The 21,756-nt window shown below is 42.5% G+C and overlaps 1 protein-coding gene across 1 annotated transcript in view; it reads left to right on the top strand.

Annotated features, from left to right (window-relative positions):
- The first annotated feature begins 624 nt into the window (after positions 1 to 624).
- Positions 625 to 21,756, top strand: part of GPR176 (G protein-coupled receptor 176) — a 120,155-nt gene continuing 99,023 nt past the window's right edge. The window contains exon 1 of the mRNA XM_050800149.1: positions 625 to 956. Coding sequence (XP_050656106.1) covers positions 785 to 956 — 172 coding nt within the window. The 5' untranslated portion in view covers positions 625 to 784. The remainder of the gene's footprint in view (positions 957 to 21,756) is intronic.

Here is a 21,756-nt window from a genome sequence, read left to right as displayed (position 1 = left end):
GCCCAGCCATGCAGAGGCAAAAAGGCGCTGCGGAACGGGGTCCCCGCTGCCGGTGCTGAGGCAGGAGGTCGGAGACCCAGTGAGGGGCTGGGAAGCAGGACCCAGCACGGGCGTCTTGTCGGGAGGCTGGGCGCGCAGGGCCAGGCTGCTGTGGGCACTCAGGGCTTTCCGCCCAAGCCATGGGCGCTGTCGGGCACTCGGGGGTCCCCTCGTGGCTCCGGCCACTCGGCGTGGGCATTTCGTTGGCTTCACATCGCCATCCAGCTTCGAAGCCAGCAGGACTGAAAAATAGCTTCGGCCAAACGTTCTCCTCCCGCTGAGGAGAGGGGCCCAGTGCGTCAGCCCGAGGGGACTGGAGAGGGATGCCCTAGCCCTCGGGGGGCGGAGGACCCGCGGTTGAAGGAGGCAGCGGGAGCGGAGAGCGCCCTCCTTGAGCATCGAATGCCTCCTTCTGTGTTTCCATTCCTGCCGAGTGGGCTGGGCCACGCTGACCACCCTGGAGGAGGGACGGACGACGCTCGGCGGGCTCTGACCGTGCTGCCTTCATGTGGCTGCTGACGGGGATCCAGGAGGGAGTGGGCATGGGGCGCAGCCGCTCCTCCCTCCCTCCCCGCCTCCTGGGCGCCGGGGTTGGCGATGTGGAGACGTGAGGGGACCCGTCGGCTGCCCCGGCTCCTCCAGGACTCCACCAGGCGCCCGCGCGTCCCTCCTCACCCGGAGGAGGAGAGGCTCCGCGCGGGGCTCCGAGGCGGGCGGCGCGCGGAGCCGGAGTCCCAGCCTCGCCATGGGACATAACGGGAGCTGGATCTCTCCAAACGCCAGCGAGCCGCACAACGCGTCCGGCGCCGAGGCTGCTGGCGTGAACCGCAGCGCGCTGGGGGAGTTCGGCGAGGCGCAGCTGTACCGCCAGTTCACCACCACCGTGCAGGTCGTCATCTTCATAGGCTCGCTGCTCGGTAAGCCTCCCGCGGGGTGCCTCCGGCCCGGGCCTCCCCGAGGGTACAGGCTCGGAGAGCCGGGAGCAGGGCCGCCCAGCCACCGTGGGTTTCGGGTGCCTGGCAAAGTGCAGAGTTGCAGGAGGCTTAAGGATCCCGGGTAGCTGCAGTGTAGTTAAGCGGGGACGGTGGACTCCAGCCTCCACGCGGGAGCAGAAGAGTTCCAACAGGGCTTCCTCGTGGCCCGAGGATGGAGCGGGATCCAGGCGGGGGTCCCCTTCCTCAGATGGCCCTCGCGGAACGCTCCTGGGTGCCCGGCTGGCTTCAGCTCTTGTTTACAAATAGCGAGGAATAAAGATCCTGTGGGAATTTGTTACTGATGATTGAAAGGAGTGTTACCCATTCTGTTAAAGATGTTTTGCCATCCCATCTTTCCATATATATATCGAAATAATAATATATACGATTATTTTGATAGACCCTTATTCTGTGCATGTTTTACGGCGTGCTTCTTCAGAACACCGACCTGCTGGTAAACAACCCTGTGAAGTTAAGCTGTATGTCGCCTGTAGATGATTTTAAAACAACAAAATAAAACCCACTCTACTTCCCCATCTATGTGTTAAGGTACAGAATAAAGGTAGGATAAAATACACACACACACATCCCAGATTTAGGTATAGTCGTTCAGGGAAGAAAAGATCAACGAATTGAAATGAGTGAGTAGTAACATATTAGCCTCCTAGCGTGAGAACTACCTGTACTTCTCACTACTCTTAAATAACAATAGTCTTTATCGCTCCTCTTCAAACATTAAATGATGCAAGCAATATTCATTTCTATTGAGGTCTTCTGAACATATTGCATACCACTTGGATATATGTGGCTTCCTTTCCCGTGTCCCCAATGTGGCGTTTATAAGGATGTGATGTTATTGGCAAGAACAGTCGTAAAGTTTCAAAGTAGGAATAGGTTACTTTTTGCAGACACTTGTGAATTTCTATGGAAACCAAGATAACTGACATTTAATAGACTATTTTTAGAAGAATTTCAAATGTTTGGAATTTCCCTTCATACTTTCTATTATTGTCATCATTCCATTCTACTCTATCATAGTATTTCTCTTCCATTTGTTTGTCACGAGGATATTTTCAGGAGTAGATATTAGTATTGCTAAATCTAGGTGTGTGTGTGTGTTTTAAGATGTGCTTTTGTGACTGGGATGTTAAATGCACATTAGCAAAGCAAAAGCCTATGTTCAAAATACTTTCAGTATTCATGATGCATTGTAGGTTTTTGGGAGTTAAATTCTGAGTATTGTCACACTTAAAGTGTGGGTTATTGGAGAGGTAGTAGAAGTTACTGTATTTTTATTTCTGCAGGTTTCCCCCCAATATACATATACATACATACATCCATACATACATACATATGTTTTTTTCTATCCCCACGGATAACTTTAACTCTGAAGAAAGATGGTGTTGGGAGGAGAAATTCTGAGAAATTTTCTCATGGTTTGAGTCTAAAAATTTGAGTACTATTGAAATAGAAGACAGGACATGTATGTAAAAGACATAGCAAATAGTGAATATTTAATGAATGCTACTTCTGTTACTCATGCCCTTTCCGTTATTGTAGGTTGCATTCGATTCAGGAATTTCTAGATAAATCTGCCCTTATTTCAGCTTTTGTCCACATAGCACTTGTGAGTGACATGCAAAACCTTCTTTAGTAGATGTCTCCAAAGGACAACCTGATTTCCTCTTGATCTTTGGTGCCTGATAAGCTAAGGAGTCTTTTTTTTTTTTTTTAAGACAGAGTTTCACTCTTGTTGCCCAGGCTGGAGTGCAATGGCACGATCTTGGCTCACTGCAGCCTCTGCCTCCTGGGTTCAAGCGATTCTCCTGCCTCAGCCCCCCCGAGTAGCTGGGATTACAGGCACCCACCACCACGTCTGGCCAATTTTTGTATTTTTGGTAGAGACGGGGTTTCACCATGTTGGCCAGGCTGATCTTGAACTCCTGACCTTGTGATCACCTGCCTTGGCCTCCCAAAGTGCTGGGATTACAGGCTGAGCCACCGCGCCCAGCTGGGAGTCTTCTGTTACCCCTTCAACATTACATGGACTCTCCTAAAAGAGAATTAAATTTGCTCCTTTTTATATGCAGAAAAAACCCCATAAATCTGGACAGTATGTCTGGTTTCCTTAAAAGTTTAGCTGGGCTGGGCGTGGTGGCTCATACCTGTAGTCAAAACACTTTGGGAGGCCGAGGCTGGTGGATCACTTAAGATCAGGAGTTTGAGACCAGCCTGACCAACATGATGAAATCCCAACTCTATTAAAAATACAAAGATTAGCCGCGTGTGGTGGCATGCACCTGTAATCCCAGCCGCTCAGGAAGCTGAGGCAGGAGAATCGCTAGAACCCAGGAGATGGAGGTTGCAGTGAGTCGAGATTTTGCCACTGTACTCCAGCCTGGGCAACAGAGTGAGACTCCATCTCCAAAAGGAAAAAAAAAGTTCAGCTGAATCACAACATTATGATATACTATATACTTGTTACTTATTTATTTTATTTTATTTTATTTTTTGAGACGGAGTTTCGCTCTTGTTGCCCTGGCTGGAGTGCAATGGCAGAATCTCAGCTCGGCTCACTGCATCCTCTGCCTCCTGGCTTCAAGTGATTCTCCTGCCTCAGCCTCCCGAGTAGCTGGGATTACAGGTGCCTGCCACCACGCCTGGCTAAGTTTTTGTATTTTTAGTAGAGATGGGGTTTCACCATGTTGGTCAGGCTGGTCTCCAGCTCCTGAGCTCAGTTGATCCACCCGCGTCAGCCTCCCAAAGTGCTGGGATTACAGGCGTGAGCCACGGCGCCCTGCCTACTTAGTGGTATTCTTGATTCATTGTTCTCTAAGGACTTGTCCCATTCAAGCGCATCTGTGTACATTAGAATTCTGATAATGTCTGTTGAGGCTCAGAGCTTAAGTTTCAAAGCCATGTGCAGTCAGATGCAAGGCAAGTAAACTTGGGAAGCACATTTCATAAAGCCTCCAAATAGAGAAAAATCATAGATTAGGAATAAAAGAAAAGGAATCTGTATGATTGAAAAGTAAATTGTGGGAGGATGGAATAGTACCTGGATAAATAACTGATTTAAGTAACTTACTTTAGTTTACTTATTTCTTCTGCTTCCAAACATAGACAAATTAGTTTTTTTTCCCTCTTTAAACAAATTTAAATATACTTATATTCTCTAAATAGACTTCTTTTTATTGAGATTTCCAGAGGCCCATTATTATGTGAAAATAATTCACTTGTACTACTGGTGTCTTGTACCTCTTTTTGAAAACTATTTTAGTGTCTTGTATTAGGAAAAATCCCTAAGAACTTGGAATAATTGTAATATTCCAACCGGAAGATACATTATTTGCTGTGTTGAAAATGAACGCAAGACTTGTACATAATATTATTCAAATAATATGTATTTTGGGGGTTTGCATAAACTAGTGTTTCTCAGCCTTCTTTATACAACATCTTGGCATATCTTTAGGGTATGTTGTAGATACTGAAATAGAGTAAAATAATTTAGATTCCTCTTCAGTGGCACCAATCACTTTTTTTTTTTTTTTTTGAGACGGAGTCTCGCTCTGTCACCCAGGCTGGAGTGCAGTGGCCGGATCTCAGCTCACTGCAAGCTCCGCCTCCCGGGTTCACGCCATTCTCCTGCCTCAGCCTCCCGAGTAGCTGGGACTACAGGCGCCTGCCACCTCGCCCGGCTAAGTTTTTGTATTTTTAGTAGAGACGGGGCTTCACTGTGTTAGCCAGGATGGTCTCGATCTCCTGACCTCGTGATCCGCCCGTCTCGGCCTCCCAAAGTGCTGGGATTACAGGCTTGAGCCACCTCGCCCGGCCCCAATCACTTTTAGTAGTCAAAAGTGTGAAATCAAAGACTCCAAAAGATCTGGAATCACCGTTTCCAATTTAACTGGAAATTGGAAGACAGGAACTTCCAACTGGAAGTTGCCTGTCATCTGTGCCAATCATTATCGGAGGTATAAGAGATTTTTATAAATGAATTTGCTTTTATTTAAAGAAAATTAACATGGTGGGTAATAACCCACAAGTATGTATCCTACATTGCAATTTATTTTTTTTTTTTTTTTTTTTTTTTTGAGACGGCATCTCGCTCTGTTGCCCAGGCTGGAGTGCAGTGGCACAATCTTGACTCACTGCAACCTCTACCTCCTGGGTTCAAGCAATTCTCCCTGCCTCAGCCTCACAGGTAGCTGGGATTACAGGTGCCTGCCACAATGCTCAGCTAATTTTTTTTGTGTTTTTAGTAGAGATGGGGTTTCACCAAGTTGGCCAGGCTGGTCTTGAACTCCTGACCTCAGGTGATCCATCTGCTTCACCCTCCCAAAGTTCTGAGATTACAGGAGTGAGCCACTGTGTCGGGCTGATTTTTAACATTTTTAAAATAGAGAAATCAGCTTCCCTTTGTCTGGCTAGACTGCCAAATGTATGGTTCTTATTCTTAAGCTATATTCCCTTTCCTTTATAGACTGAATGTTTATATTCCCCCTCAGATTCATATGTTGAAGCCCTAACCCCCAATGTTATTAGGATGTAGTACTTTTGGGAAGTAATTAGGTTTAGATGAGGTCATGAGGATAGAGTTCCCAAGATGGGATTAGTAACATTATAAGAAGGAACCAGAGAGCTTGCCCTCTCTTTCTTTGCACCATGTGAGGATATGGCAGAAGGCAGCTGTTTGCAAACCAGGAAGAGGGCCCTCTCCAGAACCCGACCATGTTGGCACTCTGATCTCAGACTTCCTGACCTCTAGAGCTGAAATAAATGTCTATTTTTAAAGCCACCCAGCTTTTGGCATTTTGTTATAGCAGCTGAAGCAGACTAATACACTTATGAATGGTCTATAGTGAGCATGTGAAATTGATGACCCTAAGTAAAGATCCACCTTGCCTGTGGCTTGATTCCATGAGGTGGTTATTGAAGTATTCATTTGAAGGGAAAGGTGGGAAATCGACTTGTTAAATCTGTTCAGCAGATCTGTTGGATAGACACTAGTTTTGCTCATGCTTGCTTATAGTCTTTGAGCAAAATCATATGGGGTACTAGGAAGGTTCATGGTACTTGTTTGATAGAGAAGTATACTTGTGCTTTTGATAGTGTTTGAAATTAACCAGATAATACCTAGATAATTCTTGGAGTTCCTTAGTTAAATGTTTGATAGAAGATGTGTTAATACTATAATACTAGTTTGTGCTTATAATTTATAATTACTCAGGATCATTTTTAGTTAACAGTACTTACAGCCAATAATAATATAGTATCAACAGCCTTACCTCTACATGGAGTTTCTGTCTTTTGTATGCCTAAAAACCTAGCAGACTACATTAAGAATAAGGTATCCTGGGCCAGGTGTGGTGGCTCATGCCTGTAATCCCAGCACTTTGGGAGGCCAAGGTGGGTTGATCACTTGAAGTGTTCGAGACCAGCCTAGCCAACATGGTGAAATCCTGTCTCTAGTAAAAAATACAAAAATTAGCTGGGCATGGTGGTAGGTGCCTATAATCTCAGCTATTCAGGAGGCTGAAGCAGGAGAATGGCTTGAACCCAGGAGGCAGAGGTTGCAGTGAGCAGAGATCATGCCACTGTACTCCAGCCTGGGTGACAGAGTGAGACTCCTTCAAAAAAAAAAAAAAAAAAAAAAAAAAGAAAGAATAAGATATCCTGAATTGATGCCTGAGGAGGCAGGAGGTGGTGGGATCAATAGTTACTAGCTTAATGTATTGAATCAAATTGCCTTACTTTGTCTTTTATTTCTATATGTCTATATGATAGAATTCTTCTTGGAAATTACATTCTGTGGTGAAAATTTAAAAAAAAAGCTTTATTGAGATAAAATTCATACAATATAGAATCCATCCAATTAAAGAGTACAACTCAATGGTGTTTTTTTTTTTTTTTTTTTTTTTTGAGACGGAGTCTGGCTCTGTCTCCTGGGCTGGAGTGCTGTGGTGTGATCTGGGCTCACTGCAAGCTCTGCCTCCTGGGTTCGCGCCATTCTCCTGCCTCAGCCTCCCAAGTAGCTGGGACTACAGGTGCCCACCACCACGCCTGGCTAATTTTTTTGCATTTTTAGTAGAGACGGGGTTTCACTGTGTTCGCCAGGATGGTCTCGATCTCCTGACCTCGTGATCCGCCCGTCTCGGCCTCCCAAAGTGCTGTGATTACAGGCGTGAGCCACCGCGCCTGGCCAACTCAATGGTTTTTAGCATATTCACAAAGTAGTACAACTAGTACTACTATTGAATTCCAGAAGATTTTTATCATCCCATAAAGAAACTATGTATCCTTCGGTAGTAGCACTGCCTTTTTCCCCTCAATAGTTTGAGTCCTAGGCAACCACCACTCATTTAGTCTCTCTCTCCTTCCTTCCTTCCTTCCTTCCTTCCTTCCTTCCTGCCTTCCTTCCTACCTTCCTCCCTCCCTCCCTCCCTCCCTCCTTTCTTTCCTTTCTTTCCTTTCTTCCTTCCCTCCTTCCCTCCTTCCTTCCTTCCTTTCTTTCCTTTCTTTTCTTTCTTTTCTTTCTCCGGACAGAGTCTTATTCTGTCTCCCAGGCTGGAGTACAGTGGTGCGATCTCAGTTCACTGCAACCTCCACTTCCAGGGCTCAAGTGATTCTCCCCTCAGCCCTCTGAATAGATGGGACTACAAGCGTATGCCACCATGCCCAGCTAATTTTTGTATTTTTTGTTGAGATAGAGTTTTGCCATGTTGCCCAGGCTGGTCTCAAACTCCTGGACTCAAGCAATCTGCCAACCTCAGCTTCCCAAAGTCCTGGGGTTATAGGTGTTAGCCACCAGGCCCGGCCCTACTTTCCATTTCTATAACTTACCCGTTCCGTAGATCTGTCACACAATATGTGGACTTTTGTGACTGGCTTTTTTCACTTAGTATAATGTTTTCAGGATTCATCCATGTTTTAGCATATATTAGCACTTTTTTATTGCTGAATAATATTCCATTGTATGGATATATTACATTTTGTTTATCCATTCGTTTGGTAGACATTTGGGTTGTTCCTACTTTTTGGCAGTTATGAATAACGCTGCTCTGAATATTTACATACGAGCTTTTATGTGGACATATGTTTCAGTTCTCTTGAGTATATACCTAGGAGTGAAATTGCTATATCATATGGTAACTCTATTCTTTTTAGGAACTGCCAGACAGCTCCAAATACCCCTGGTTCTGCCATGAATATACTTTTGTTTTATTTGGTGACATTTTGTAGACTAGGAGGAAATTTGTCTCAAAATGGGAACATAGAAACATAGCTGTGTTTTCCTCTGGGGTGTCCAAGTCTCAAAGTCTCTTGTCCCTAGAGTTTGCCAGTTTCTGCATATGTCACTTATCTGAATAAACCATTTAGATTCTATAGTGACTGGAAACTGTTGTGAAAGTTTGTTTTTTTCTTTCTTTTTTTTGAGACAGGGTGTCACTCTGTCACCCAGGCTGGAGTGAAGTCGTGTCATCACGGCTCATTGCAGCCTCAACCTCTCAGGCTCAGGTGATCCTTCTCCCTCAGCCTCCAAGTAGCTGGGAGTATAGGCGCACTCCACCACACCTGGCTAATTCTTTTTTTGGTAGAGATGGGGTTTCACCATGGTCCTCAGGCTGGTCCAGAATTCCTGGGCTCAAGTGATCCACTCACCTCAGCCTCCCAAAGTTCTGGGATTACAGGTGTGAGCCACTTCACCTAGCCATGAAAAGTTTTATTGTCAGAGAGTTACCACATTAGCTGGGTGGAAAATTGTTATCAGTCATATAGCACAAAAACATAGAGGCATTTTTGCCTAGCCTGGAAGGTAGGAGTGGCTCTAGGCAAAATTTTGTAGTAAGGATTTACCCTAGGGAAAACTAAAAAATAAGAAAACTTTATCTTAAAAAAAAATCAACTCATTTTCAGTTTTTATTGCATCTCTTCTCAGAAACCTCTTGTTTTCTTGTTCATTGTGGATGCCCAATGACCTTCTTCTGAGTTGCTGACTTGTCCTCTCTCTTCCAAAGTTAGCGGTATCTGTATTCTATTCCTTCATGGTAGCTAAATAAATCATGTTAAATGCAGATGTTAACAGATGTTAGTGTATTAAAGTATTTTAAAATCGTGATCTTTGAAGGTTTTTTTTTTTTTTTAAGAAGGTATCTTAAGCAAAAAGGATGACTTGAACATTTCATATATTTGACAGGTAAGAGAGAGAAATGGGTTGGATGGATCTTTTAAGTTTGATTCTACTAAAATTGTATCATGAAGCTAGGGATTATTGACAGAAGGAAACTAAGTATAAATAAAACCTCCCTTAACATACTGTAAGGCATGACCAAAACTCAATAAGCTAAGCATATAGCCCTGAACCTTCTCAGTTATCACTGTATCAGTGTTTTTACAAAGCATCCTCCCCCTGCAGCATATATGGAGACGTTTCTTCATGGCTTCTCTTACTGAAAACTTTTGAATGCCCCTGCTCAAGGTGGAAATTTGTTGTTGTTACTATTGTTTTCATTTGTTTTTGCATTTGCAAGCAATTTCCAGAGAAGTGCCTTCAAACTGACCTGAGCGATATTTTGATCAGTGGCCACATTTCATTCGGAAGAATCGTAGGAAACAGTTCTTTCTGGTCTGTACTGAAAACTTGCTTCACCATAAATGAGATACTAAAAAACTTTCAGATTAAGCCACAAGTGTTTAGGTATGTTGGCACTAAATAAGTTTGTAACAGTGGTTTATTTTGGAATAGTTTAGTTTTGGAATAGTTTATTTTTTGTTTTTTATTTTCTTTTCTGATTAAAGTTCCTCGCTAGGGGCAAAATTACCAGAGTTAGGGGCAAAGCATGAAACCTGTCCAGTCTCTCTGATTTACCCACTTTTTTTCTTTTGCAGAGTTTAAAAAAATACAGAAAAAAATTAACATATTATTAAAAATCTACCACTCAGAAATAACAGTGTTAACATTTTGTCATGTTTCTTTCATATTTTATTTTATTTTATTTTTTTGATACAGAGTCTTACTCTTGCTCAGACTGGAGTGCAGTGGTATGATCTTGACTCACTGCAACCTCCACCTCCTGGATTCAAATGATTCACCTGCCTCAGTCTCCTGAGTAGCTGGGATTACAGGTACATGCCACCATTGGCTAATTTTTGTATTTTTAGTAGAGATGGGGTTTCACCATGTTGGCCAGGCTGGTCTCGAACTACTGACCTCAGGTTATCCATCTGCCTTGGCCCCCCCAAAGTGCTGGGATTACAGGTGTGAGCCACTGCGTCCGGCTGTTTTATAAAAATAAAATGTTGCAGGTACAGTTGAATCTTCCCTGTGCCTCTCCTCAACCTTTTCTATCTTGTCTATTCCAGAGCTAGTCACTGTGCTGAATTTGATGTGCAGTATAAACTTCTTCCTGTCTTTGTCCTGTTGTTTCTGCCTGTTGCTTGCCTGTGATCATGAAGTTTTGTTTTGTGTTTTTCTTTTTGAGATGCAGTTTGCTCTTGTTGCCCAGGCTGGAGTACAGTGGCGTGATCTCGGCTCACTGCAACCTCCCCTTCCCAAGTTCAAGTGATTCTCCTGCCTCAGCCCCACCAGGCCCAGCTAATTTTGTATTTTAAGTAGAGATGGGAGTTTTACCATGTTGGTCAGGTTGGTCTTAAACTACTGACCTCACATGATCCACCAGCTTCGGCCTCCCAAGGTGCTGGGATTACAGGCATGAACCACCATGTCCGGCAGAAGTTTTTACCAATTGATACAAATGCTTTCTGTGTAATTAGGTACCTTTGACTTATATTCAATGTGGTAACTCCCAACCAAGAGTATTGCATTAGCCTTAGATTTACACATTTATAGTTTACAACATATACCACATTATTTCATTCAGTCATCATAATAACCTTGTGAAACAATGTAGGGGACGTTTTCTGTTTTTATTTTCTCAGCACATCCTTTCCTCCTAACAATATTGCTCTCCCACAACACATGCACTTCCACTGGTGACATTCCCTTCCTGTATTCATCAGCGTTCTTAGTTGCAGACAACAGATCCTCCTGTCAAAAGAAGACACAGCTATAAAAGCATTTAAAGAAAAATGTTTCCTTGTGAAGATGGATTGCAAGGGAGTTCAGGCTTTAAAAAGACTGGCTTGCCAAATGAAATATACAACAGGTAATTAAAAGAAAACCTCAAGATTACCAAATTTACAGTTATTTTGGTTGTAAAAAAAAGCTAGTTATTTCATGAGTGTTATAACCTCAAAGATTGTATCATCCCTTCAGATATCAGCATTAAAAGAGCAATAACTTTGTGAAACAACAAAGTTGTTTTTATCGGAAAACAGTAGCTTACAGAAAAGGCTCAAGATTTCATTTATTTTGAGAACCAGAACTAGATAGAATGGCCTTAGTTTTTTTTAAAGTAAGTCTTTGTTTTGGGAGAGGGAAGGGGTTCCGGCTGTAAGTGCTTTGTTTTGTTTTTCTTCTGGCTGTGGGGTGTAATGTGCACACACTTGCATAATGCGGCAGGGCAAGGCATTAGTTTTACTTCTGTATCAAACTAGCCAGTTTATGAAGAAAGAAATTTATTACAAAGATTATGTTGCTTTTAGAATTTATGAGAGGGTCTGGGAACCAAGCTTAGATGCCACGGAGCCAGGGACACAGTCAAGAAATATGTACAGTCATTTCACTGTTCTGGCAGAAACCATGAAGCTGTTGCCATGTACCACCTATTATGTGAGGGATTAGGCACATAACCCTAGGACACAGCTGGTCCAGAAGAACCAGAGGCATCCATCATCTCCCCGTCCTTACAGAAAGAATCTGATGGCTCTGCATCCAGCCCCTACCCCACTTTAATCATGTCCACTTTCCTTGGGAACATCTGTTGGGCAGAACCTGGATCATAAGCCTGCACCCTCACTGCAAGCCTGTCTGCAAAGTAGTGTTTTAAGCTTTCCAGCCTTTGTAGCAGAAGGTAGCAGGTGGTTGAAAGATTACAGAGGGAATATTGAGTGAACTAGAATATGATATCTGCCACTTTCTGCTTTGTGTGTGTGTTTTTTTAAAATATAACTTCCCCTCACAGTACTCTGTATAGCCCCACTCCCACGCTGGGATACGAGGGTGAGCACATGATTCAGGCTTTACTGATCCCAGTATCCTATTTCCCTGTCCATGAGGATTAGACCAAGAATGGTCATAGGATCAAAGCTTGATCAATCAAATCAATCAGCATCCTTGATATAGAGATATTGCTAAAGGCGCCATCTTTTTCCACAGGAGTGCTAAGCAGGGATAATGGAAGCCAGAAGTATCTGTCTGCTTAGGAGAGAATGAGGACAGAGAGATATTGTTTGTATCCCTGGAGGGCCTGAGTCTAATTCTGCCCCCTGCATTTTCCAATTACATGAACAACAACAACAAAAAATCTCCTTTATTGCTTAAACTTGTTTGAGTTGGGTTTCTGTCACACAAATATCCTGACTGATAACATATAGTATTTTTGCGCTGTTGGCAGATAAGTCAGATGTACGATTCATATCCTACATTTGCATGAACAAGTTCAGGGGGTTAGTGACTCATTTAATAGCACATTCTCACAGCCCTGCAGGGCCTGATGCAATGGAAATCAGATGCCCAGAAGAGCAGCTGCAATCCAGAGCCTGGAGAATTGAGCAGGAGCTAGGGATGACCTGGCCGCTGAAGAGATGCTTACACTGAGGAGGATCATAAAGTCTGGCAGTGGAAGAAGTTGGAAGGAGAAAGTCACGCTTAGGCTCCAAGAGCCCAGGCACATAAAGAAGGTTGGAAGCTGCGGGATTGGCAAAGGTTCATGGATGTGCAGAGGCAGAGGTCCAGGGGAGATTTTATTGAACCAGGAAATACTGTGGCAACTGTCCCAAATCAGCACACAGCCTGTGATTCTTTTTCTCTCTTATTTAAACGTCTATTTTAAAATTTTGTTTTGTTTTTTGTTTTTGAGACAGGGTCTCACTCTTTCACCTAGACCGGAGTGCAGTGACGTGATCTTGGCTCACTGCAACCTCCACCTCCCGGGTTTGAGCGATTCTCCTGTCTCAGCCTCCTGAGTAGCTGGGATTACAGGCATACACCCCCACTCCTGGCCTAAACATCTATTTTTAATCAACAGCTTTTTATAGATAAATAGTTTCTGATAGTTAATTAACATAAAAACCTAGTGGCAAGAAAAAAAAATCTAGCTGTGTTAGAAAAGGGAAATATGGGCACTGTTTGATGTAGCCACCCAGAAGATGATGAACTCAATAGCCTCTAGGTCATAAACCGGCTTCAGTTTTCCTGAATGTTTTAAGAGCTTTGGGGGAAGTCAGCAGGCAGGGAGGGCTAAGGGTCAGTTCTGGAAACACAGCCCTTGCTACAGTCAGTTATGGGGTATGGATGAAATACTGGACATATGGCAGGTGTGTGGTTGGGAAAACGAGCTGCTTCATGTTTTCTGGTTTAGACGGCTAGTGGCCAGCTCTCAGGACTGTGAAAACAGAACTCTCCTGTGGGGGTGAATTGAGTGTCCTCAGCTGATCCAAGCTCAGGGCTTGGAGGGGTGAGTGGGACCTTTGTTAGCACTAAGCCCAGGCATCCAAATGCAGATAAGAGTCTGGGCTCGATCACACGGGCATTGTCAAGTTAAATAGACAATGGAAAGGCAGAAGGCACCGAGCAAGAGGTGAAAGGTGGAGAGGAGCAAAGCAGAGAGATCCTGCACAACCTCTAAACTCTTTTTACACTTCTTTAACACATCAAGCTCAATACTTGCAAAGACCATTGACTTTGTTGTTCTCTCTGCCTTAGAATGTTCTTTCCTAGATACTACTCATGGCTGGCTTGTACCCATCCTTTAAATTGCAGCTCAAATATCACCTCTAACGGGTCTTCCCCCATCACTTCTATCACACCACTCTGTTTATTCCCTCTGTAGCAGTTATAACCCCAGAAATCATCTTGTTTGTGTAGTGTTCTCCCCTGCTCCATTAGAATGCAGCACCTTGAGAACTGGGACTTTGTTTCGTGCACTGCTGTGTCCCCAACATCTAGAACAGTGCCGGGTGTGTAGTCGGTGCTCAATACATAGTGATTGATTGAATGAAATGTTTGGGGACAATTAAATAGGATGATTAACTAAATAATCAGTATTTTGATTTGCATGAGACTTAGGGCCCTTGTGAAAATAAACATGAATCTCATCCATAGCCAGGATTCAAACACACATGGCCATGCCCAGTGAGCTAAAGTGGTGCTTACAAAAGCCAGATATCTGGAAGGACAACAGGTCTCTTGATAGGAAATCCACAGGGGCAGAAGGTTTCACCTGATTTAAATAAGAATGAGCCTATGAGATAAGACAGGCAGCATTTTAAACCAGGCAGCATAATGTGTGTGGGATGTCCTTACAGCTTTTGGAGGCTTTGGAGATGTCTTAGGTCAAAAGTATGGCCAGAAGCAGCCTGGGGACACATGCATTCTTTGCCCCCATAAGTTTGGGGAGTGCAGGCTGCCCACTGTAGCCTCTTCTTTGCACAGCTTATTAGCCCATATCTTGCTCTTTAGGTTTCTCAGACAGAAAACAATCACAAATTCACAGTGAACCCCAACTGCAGGGGACACAAATCAGGTGTCTGCATGGGCTTGTTGAAAACCCCTAACCAGGCCTGAGGGCTTTGATGGGCACCCCCACCCTTCCTTCCTGGGCAAGTAGGACTCACATGCACCCACAGCTGTCTATTCCATTATATCCTCCAGGTTGGTGAAGGTTTGAGTCTTATACCTCTTGACTACACTTTTGAAACATTTACATCTTGATCTGATACCTTGCTTTATATCTATTATATCTTGATGCCTTGGTAGAATTTTCTGATTCCAATTATCAAAAGCGTGTGAACCAGAGCAACTCCATCTTGAACAGAAGCTGGGTGAAATAAGGCTGAAACCTGCTGGGCTGCATTCCCAGACAGTTTAGGAATTCTAATTTACAGGATGAGATGGGAGGTCAGCAGAAGATACAGGTCATAAAGACCTTGCCGATATAACAGGTTGCAGTAAAGAAGCCAGCCAAAACCCACCAAAACCAAGATGACAATGAGAGTGACCGCTGGTCGTATTCACTGCTACACTCCCACCAGTGCCATGACAGTTTACAAATGCCATGGCAACATTAGGAAGTTACCATATGTGGTCTAAAAAGGGAAGGCATGAATAACACACCCCTTGTTTAGCATATCATCAAGAAATAACCATAAAAATGGGCAACCAGCAGCCCTTGGGACTCCTCTGTCTGTGGAGTAGCCGTTCTTTTATTCCTTTACTTTCCTAAGAAACTTGCTTTCACTTTACCCTATGGATTCGCCCTGAATTCTTCCTTGCATGAGATCCAAGAACCCTCTCTTGGGGTCTGGATTGGGACCCCTTTCCTGTAACACAATGACCAGACACTATGTTAATTTAGAAGTGTTTTTTTTTCCCCCTACTTAAAATTCATGATGCAGTTTCGTTCAAAGTCTCCACATACCTCTTCAACATCAGCATCTGCTTTGGCTAGAAGCAGTTCGGAGCCGTCTCATACAGTTTTTTGGAGGCCCATCATCATTACTTCAACCTCTGTGAGTAAGATGCCATACTTAAAAAAACTCACATAGGATATAGCCAGTGAAAATAGGATGCTAAGCCACAGGTAACGAGTCTGATTTTTTTAGGACTGTTTTTCTTTCTTCTCCTTGTTTGTCTGGTTTCCATTCACAAATGCCATGACATAATAATGTATGGTTTTTAAAGAGAACTTATCAAACTTGCAGTTGTGAACTCACACACCCAGGAATGATGAATAATTTGCTTCTTTTTAAAACTTACTGCATCAGATGACCTCGACAGGAAGCCCAAAGTAGCATGGACAGAGATAATTTCAGGTCGTCGTGCCTTCTCCAAACAAAGTTCCAAATAAAGTAATTTATTATTTGTTTCAAATAAAGTACAGATGCTCCTTGACTTATGATGAGGTGTCCCAATAAATCCACTGTAAGTTGAAAGTATCATAAGCTGAAAATGCATTTAATACATCGAAACTGCCAAACATCATAGCTTAGCCTAGACTACTTTCAATGAGCTCAGAACACTTACATTAGCCAATAGTTGGACAAAATCATCTCACACAAGGCCCATTTTATAATGAAGTGTTGAATACCCCATGTAGTTTATTAAATACGGTGCTGAAAATATATTGCTTTTGCACCATGGTAACGTTGAAAAATTGAAAGTGGAACTATCATAGGTTGGGATCATCTTTAATTGAGAGAGTGCCTTGTATTAGGAGTGACTTTGTATTTTCTGAGCAAGAATTTTTGAGGACTTCTCTGCCTTGTGTAGAATATGTGATATTTACTCCCTGGTTCCCTGGGCATCCCCTTACGTGCTCATTTGCACCTTTATTAACAACTACTTTTTGTTGGGGCTTCCTGTGCAGTTTCTTAGGGCAAGAAACACTTTCAGAGGCTGCTAACTAGAAAGGAAAGAATAACTCTCTGAAGTCAACCTGAGTGTTAATTCAATTTCCAGGAACACAGAATTCAAGTGAGACTCCAGCAGAGACAAAATAATCAAATCTCAGCTTCCAGACCCTTTCATTGATTGATGAGAATAGCACCTTTTGTATTTGTCCTGTTGTTTCTGTGGCCTGCTCCCAAGGTTGCAAGTCTTTAGCAGCAATGAATCTACAAATGACCAGAGAAGACTTAAGAAGAAGCTTTCTGCCTCTGCCACGTGAAAGGCAGGATTAGGGACTAGAGAGCTAACTGCCTATTTCTCTGCAGGATGCTATTATTCTTAAGATTGGATGGAACTCTTCCCTGAAGAGTGCCAAATCATTTTCCTTGTTAATAACAAATCAATGGGCTCTAGCAGGTAAGGATCACACTAGGTGCTTGGGAAGGGTAAATTCTAGCCTGGCCTTGCTGTCAAATGGTGGGTTGAGTGCTGGTAAATCACCTTGCCTTTTTTGTGATTGTACTTGCAAGGCAGAGATTCTTCAACCTCGTGCGCATAAAAATCACTTGTTAAAATGCAAATTATTGAGTTTTACCAACAGAAATTCTGTTTTAGTGGGTTTGACATGGGGTCTTGGAGTCTTTTTTGGAGACTCTGTCTCACTCTGTTGCCCAGGCTGGAGTGCAGTGGCACAATCTCGGCTTACTGCAACCTCTGCCTCCTGGGTTCAAGTGATCCCCCCACCTCAGCTTCCCAAGTAGCTAGGATTACAGACGTGCACCACCACGTCCGGCTATTTATTTTATTTATTTTTATTTTTAGTAGAAACAGGGTTTCACCATATTGGCCAGGTTGGTCTCAAACTCCTGACCTCAAATGATCCGCCTTCCTTGGCCTCTCAAAGTGCTGGGATTACAGGTGTGAGCCACCGTGCCAGGCCTGGAGTCTATATTTTTAATGAACATGCTAGGTGACCTTGATGCAGGTGCTTCACACTTTAACATTGATCTAAGGGATGCCTGAACAACTTCTTAGTGTCGGTGGAGATGACAGGTGAGTATCAGGGATACTCCCAGGTTATAGTGCCAGGAGAGATGGGAAGGGAGAAAGCTGTTTAGGGTAAGTGCTGAGGTCATTAGAAGACTTTTTTGTTGTTCGTAGGGGAGTAATAGCATTGCCCAAAGCCAGCTTATTCTTGCAAAGAGAATGGTTGGGACAGAGAAGAAGTAGAAATTTAATTTGGGGGTTATTGGTACCAGTCCTACCCATCTTTTAATAACTAGTGTTACTTAAGGGGTGAAGGTAAAATGGAAAAATATAGAGACTTTGATATGAATAGGGAGGGCCCCTTCCCTAATCTGACTTATAGAAACTTTCCTCAAAATTTTATACCTAAGATCATTGAATTTCCTAGTTCTGCTTCTGCCAACCATTTCCATATCATTCCATATCCTATATGTAATAATTAAATTATTTATTTAAAAAGGCAGGAAGGGAGTTCTATTTGCCTTTTGGGTACATCTTGTTATTAATATAAAGGTAGTGTTGGGTATTAATATAAAGGTAAAGATCATTGAATTTCCTGGTTCTGCTTCTGCCAGCCATTTCCATATCATTCCACATCTGATAAATAATAACTAAATTATTTATTCAAAAAGGCAGGAGGGGAGTTCTATTTGCCTTTCGTAATATAAAGGTAGTGTTGGGGTTAGGTGACCACTTCCCATTCTCTTCAGGCGCTTGTTCTCTGCCTCACAATCTGATATCTCACTATGGAGGATCAGCTGGAATACTTGGCTGTCAGAAACATGATAGAACTGTCTGAAGCTTTCTTTTTTTCTACTTCTGTTCTAATTCTGTTCTTGGCAGTTTTTTAAAAATTCACAAAACTTTCACTGAGATAGAAGTGAAAACATGAGATCATGTGCACCGTGTCAGGGGACTCGTCATCTGCCACTCCTCATGTTGCGGGCTCCTCTCCCCTTCAGCCATTTCAGTCATGCTGTGTTCTGCCTTCTTCTGCAACGGTGGTCAAAGGTTGCTTTCAGCTGGGCACAAAAGAGAACAGAGGAGGCAAGTGGGTGATCAGAAGGGCCGATTGAGGGCTGTTTGGCTTTGGGGATAATTGTGACTGATTTAGCATGCAAATCTCTTGTTAGAATATGGACAACAGGGGAGTACGTGGGCAGCTTTAAAAGTAACTGTACTTCCATTTGGTCTCTTTATTAGGCATTCTTATTGTTAATATCAGACATCTTTAATTTGTGTACTGTTTCAAGGCATGAATGCAAAGGCTACATGAAATCTCCATGGCCAACTTGTAATTTTAATGTGAGTGTTACGTTGTTGTGGTTGAAGAATGTAGGTTTAACTGAATTCACATATTATCCTTCATGTTAACTTCCATATGTTGACTAATTGAAATTAACCTCTACTACCATCCTCAAGTCTTTAGGAGCCAAGATTAGCACTTTATCTTCATCATTTAAATTTACCTAGATTTTATCCTTTAAATTTATCTAGATTTTATTTTAATTTATCTAAATTTAACCAAAATGTTTTAATTTTTTGTATCAACTTGTTAATTTTTTTGGTGGGGGAGAACATGATTATATTATTTAACATTATTGCTGTAAGTGATACTACCTTTGTATCTTGTATTTCATCTAAATTATAATTTTTAAAAAAGAGTTTCATGGTCAGGAAGAGAAGATTGGAAATCTTGCCATTGGAGACCTGCTAGAATCTAGGTTGATTTTAATTTACTAGTCAAAACCATTTTGGAATGATCATTAAGCCAGTTGTGAATACATTCAATAGAACTATCACCCAGCCCATATTTCCTTATCCTGATAACACCTTGTCAAGACTTTAACACATTTTGTCAGATACATTACCAAAAGCCAGATATGCTATGTCTACTGCATCGTTTAGGCTTATTGATGTAAGAAAATAAGGAGAATCTACATCTACATGATTTATTCTAGTGTATCCATGCTGGCTCCTAGTGACTACTTCTTATCTTCCTGTTAATCATTCATTCTAGCATTAGGTTGACCAATATGAATTTTGCTATATTTTTCTTGTTCCCCCTTTCCTTGTCTCCAGGCTTCTGGTTCCTTTCTTATTATCTGTAATTCCTTAAAGTTCTTCAGAGTTGATCTGGAACTTCTCATACTTCAATGTGTAAATGAATCTGCTAGGAATCTTGTTACACAATACAGGTCCAGGAATCAAGGGGTAGAAACAAGAGTGGCTCCCTTTACTGTCACTCCTAGTGATCCACTAGGAAAATTGTTGTTTTCCATGCTTAGAGACTTAGTTCCAAAGGGAAGGACAGTGATTCCCTTGAACTGGAAGCTGAGACTGTCATCCAGTCCCTTTGGGCTCATGCCTCTCAGTCAACAGGCAAAGCAGGGGGTTGCCGGACTGGCTGGTGTGATTGGTCCTGATTACCAAGGGTAAGCTACTACTACACAATGGAGGTAAGGTAGAGCATGCCCAGGAGGTCTACGATGGAGTCTAGGATTCTGTATTTCCTGCAGATGTCTAGCTGATGTTGATGCTGCTGGTCCACAGGCTATACTTTGAGTAGCTAGGGACTAGAAGACTTGGTGTTTTAGGTAGGAGATCAGCTTTGAGTGCCCCTCTAGAACAGGAAGGAGGTCTCTAGTGGGTAGTGCTCTCAATTTCTTATTCCCACACTTACAAACTCACCAGTATCCTTATCTTCCAACAGTTATGTCCTTTATTTTTTCATCTTCAAGGTCTCCTGCTCCTTGACCCCTTCTCTCCCACCCACACAGTGCTTGCTTTCTTCTTCCTTTCACAGTCATCTTTCTTGGAAGAGCAGCCTTAAATTTTATACTTCCATTTTAGCCCTCCCCAGTTACTCCACAATCAACAACTCTGATCATGTCTCTTTCCTCTTTGAAACCCTGCCCTGGCTCCTCATTCCCTCTAGTTTCTTGTAGTGACATCCCCTACATGGCTCCTGTTTCCCTCCCTAGCTCGTCTCTTTACACTCCAGGAGTTCCAAATTATGCTTGGCTCCTAGGGTACATTATTCTCTTTCCAGTCTTCTTGCCTTAGCTTTTGCTCTTCCTCTGTCCATAAAAACTCTTCTCTGCTTTGTTCACCTGCTATCTCCTCTCATTCTTCAGCTGTTCCTTTCACTCTCTGTCTTTGCTTAGGAACCTAAGTTCCTTTCTTTGCTTATATGTAGTATTTGTATAATTCAAGAACAATTGAAAGGAAGGACACCTGTGTTTTCCCTCTCTGGGGTGCATCTAACTGTAGAATTATTTTAAGGAGGTATTATCTTGACATGGTAGTGGTCAATCTTACTGAAGGGTTTTAAGGATACCAAGTCACTTGGCAAAGTCACTGTAAATCTTGTTTGAAAAAAAAGGGGGAAGACTTAATCATCACTCTGTATGTGAAGAAGAATATTTTTAATTACTTTATCATTGTGTGAGTTACTCTACTTGATCTATACGATATTCACTGACATGGTTTCATGAAAATGAAGCAATAAAATAAAGATAATAAGTTTTATCAGATGAGAATATTTTCACTAATGTGGTTCCCAGAGACAGTGATGAATGGTAAGGTTTTCAGATGATAACTCAGAATTTTGACAACTTCTTGCATTGGTCACCCTTGGGAGCAGTGACAGATAGGGTCACTTGCTGGCTAAGAGAGTGGCCTTATGCAAATCACTACGCTAATTGGGTTTTCTCAACAATAATAGGGAATAGAGATGGAGAGCTGCCAGAAAAGATGCAGACACTGAGGCCTTGATGGATTATTAGCTGGTTATTCAAGCTATAGAGGCTCAGGACCTGAGATAAATTGAATTAAGTCCAAAAGAAACTAGGCTATGGTCAAATAATTTTTTAAACATAAAATTTGGATGTTTCTCATGATCTCTCAGGCAACGAGTGCAATTTGCTATCAGCTGCATTGTTGCAATGGCACTTGCAGATAGCAGAAGGGATGGTGAAATGTGGGGGGTGAGGCACTCATAGACTTAAAACTTCATTTGCAAAGTGGCCTTAATGTGTGTGTTTGAGAGATAAGTCTTAATCCCTTGCATACAATAAGTGTTTTGTAAATGTGTATAGACTGACTATATGTTGTGTGAAATATTTAAATTAAATGAAAGGATTGCCCTTGCTTTCAGGAACAGTTTTTTATAGTGTGGTTTTGTGTCTGCTGTATCATGTGGTGTCC

Source organism: Macaca thibetana, chromosome 7 (assembly GCF_024542745.1).
Source record: "Macaca thibetana thibetana isolate TM-01 chromosome 7, ASM2454274v1, whole genome shotgun sequence".
Taxonomy (NCBI): domain Eukaryota; kingdom Metazoa; phylum Chordata; class Mammalia; order Primates; family Cercopithecidae; genus Macaca; species Macaca thibetana.
Note: the sequence above shows the minus strand (reverse complement) of the source record. Positions and strands in the feature narration are given on the sequence as shown.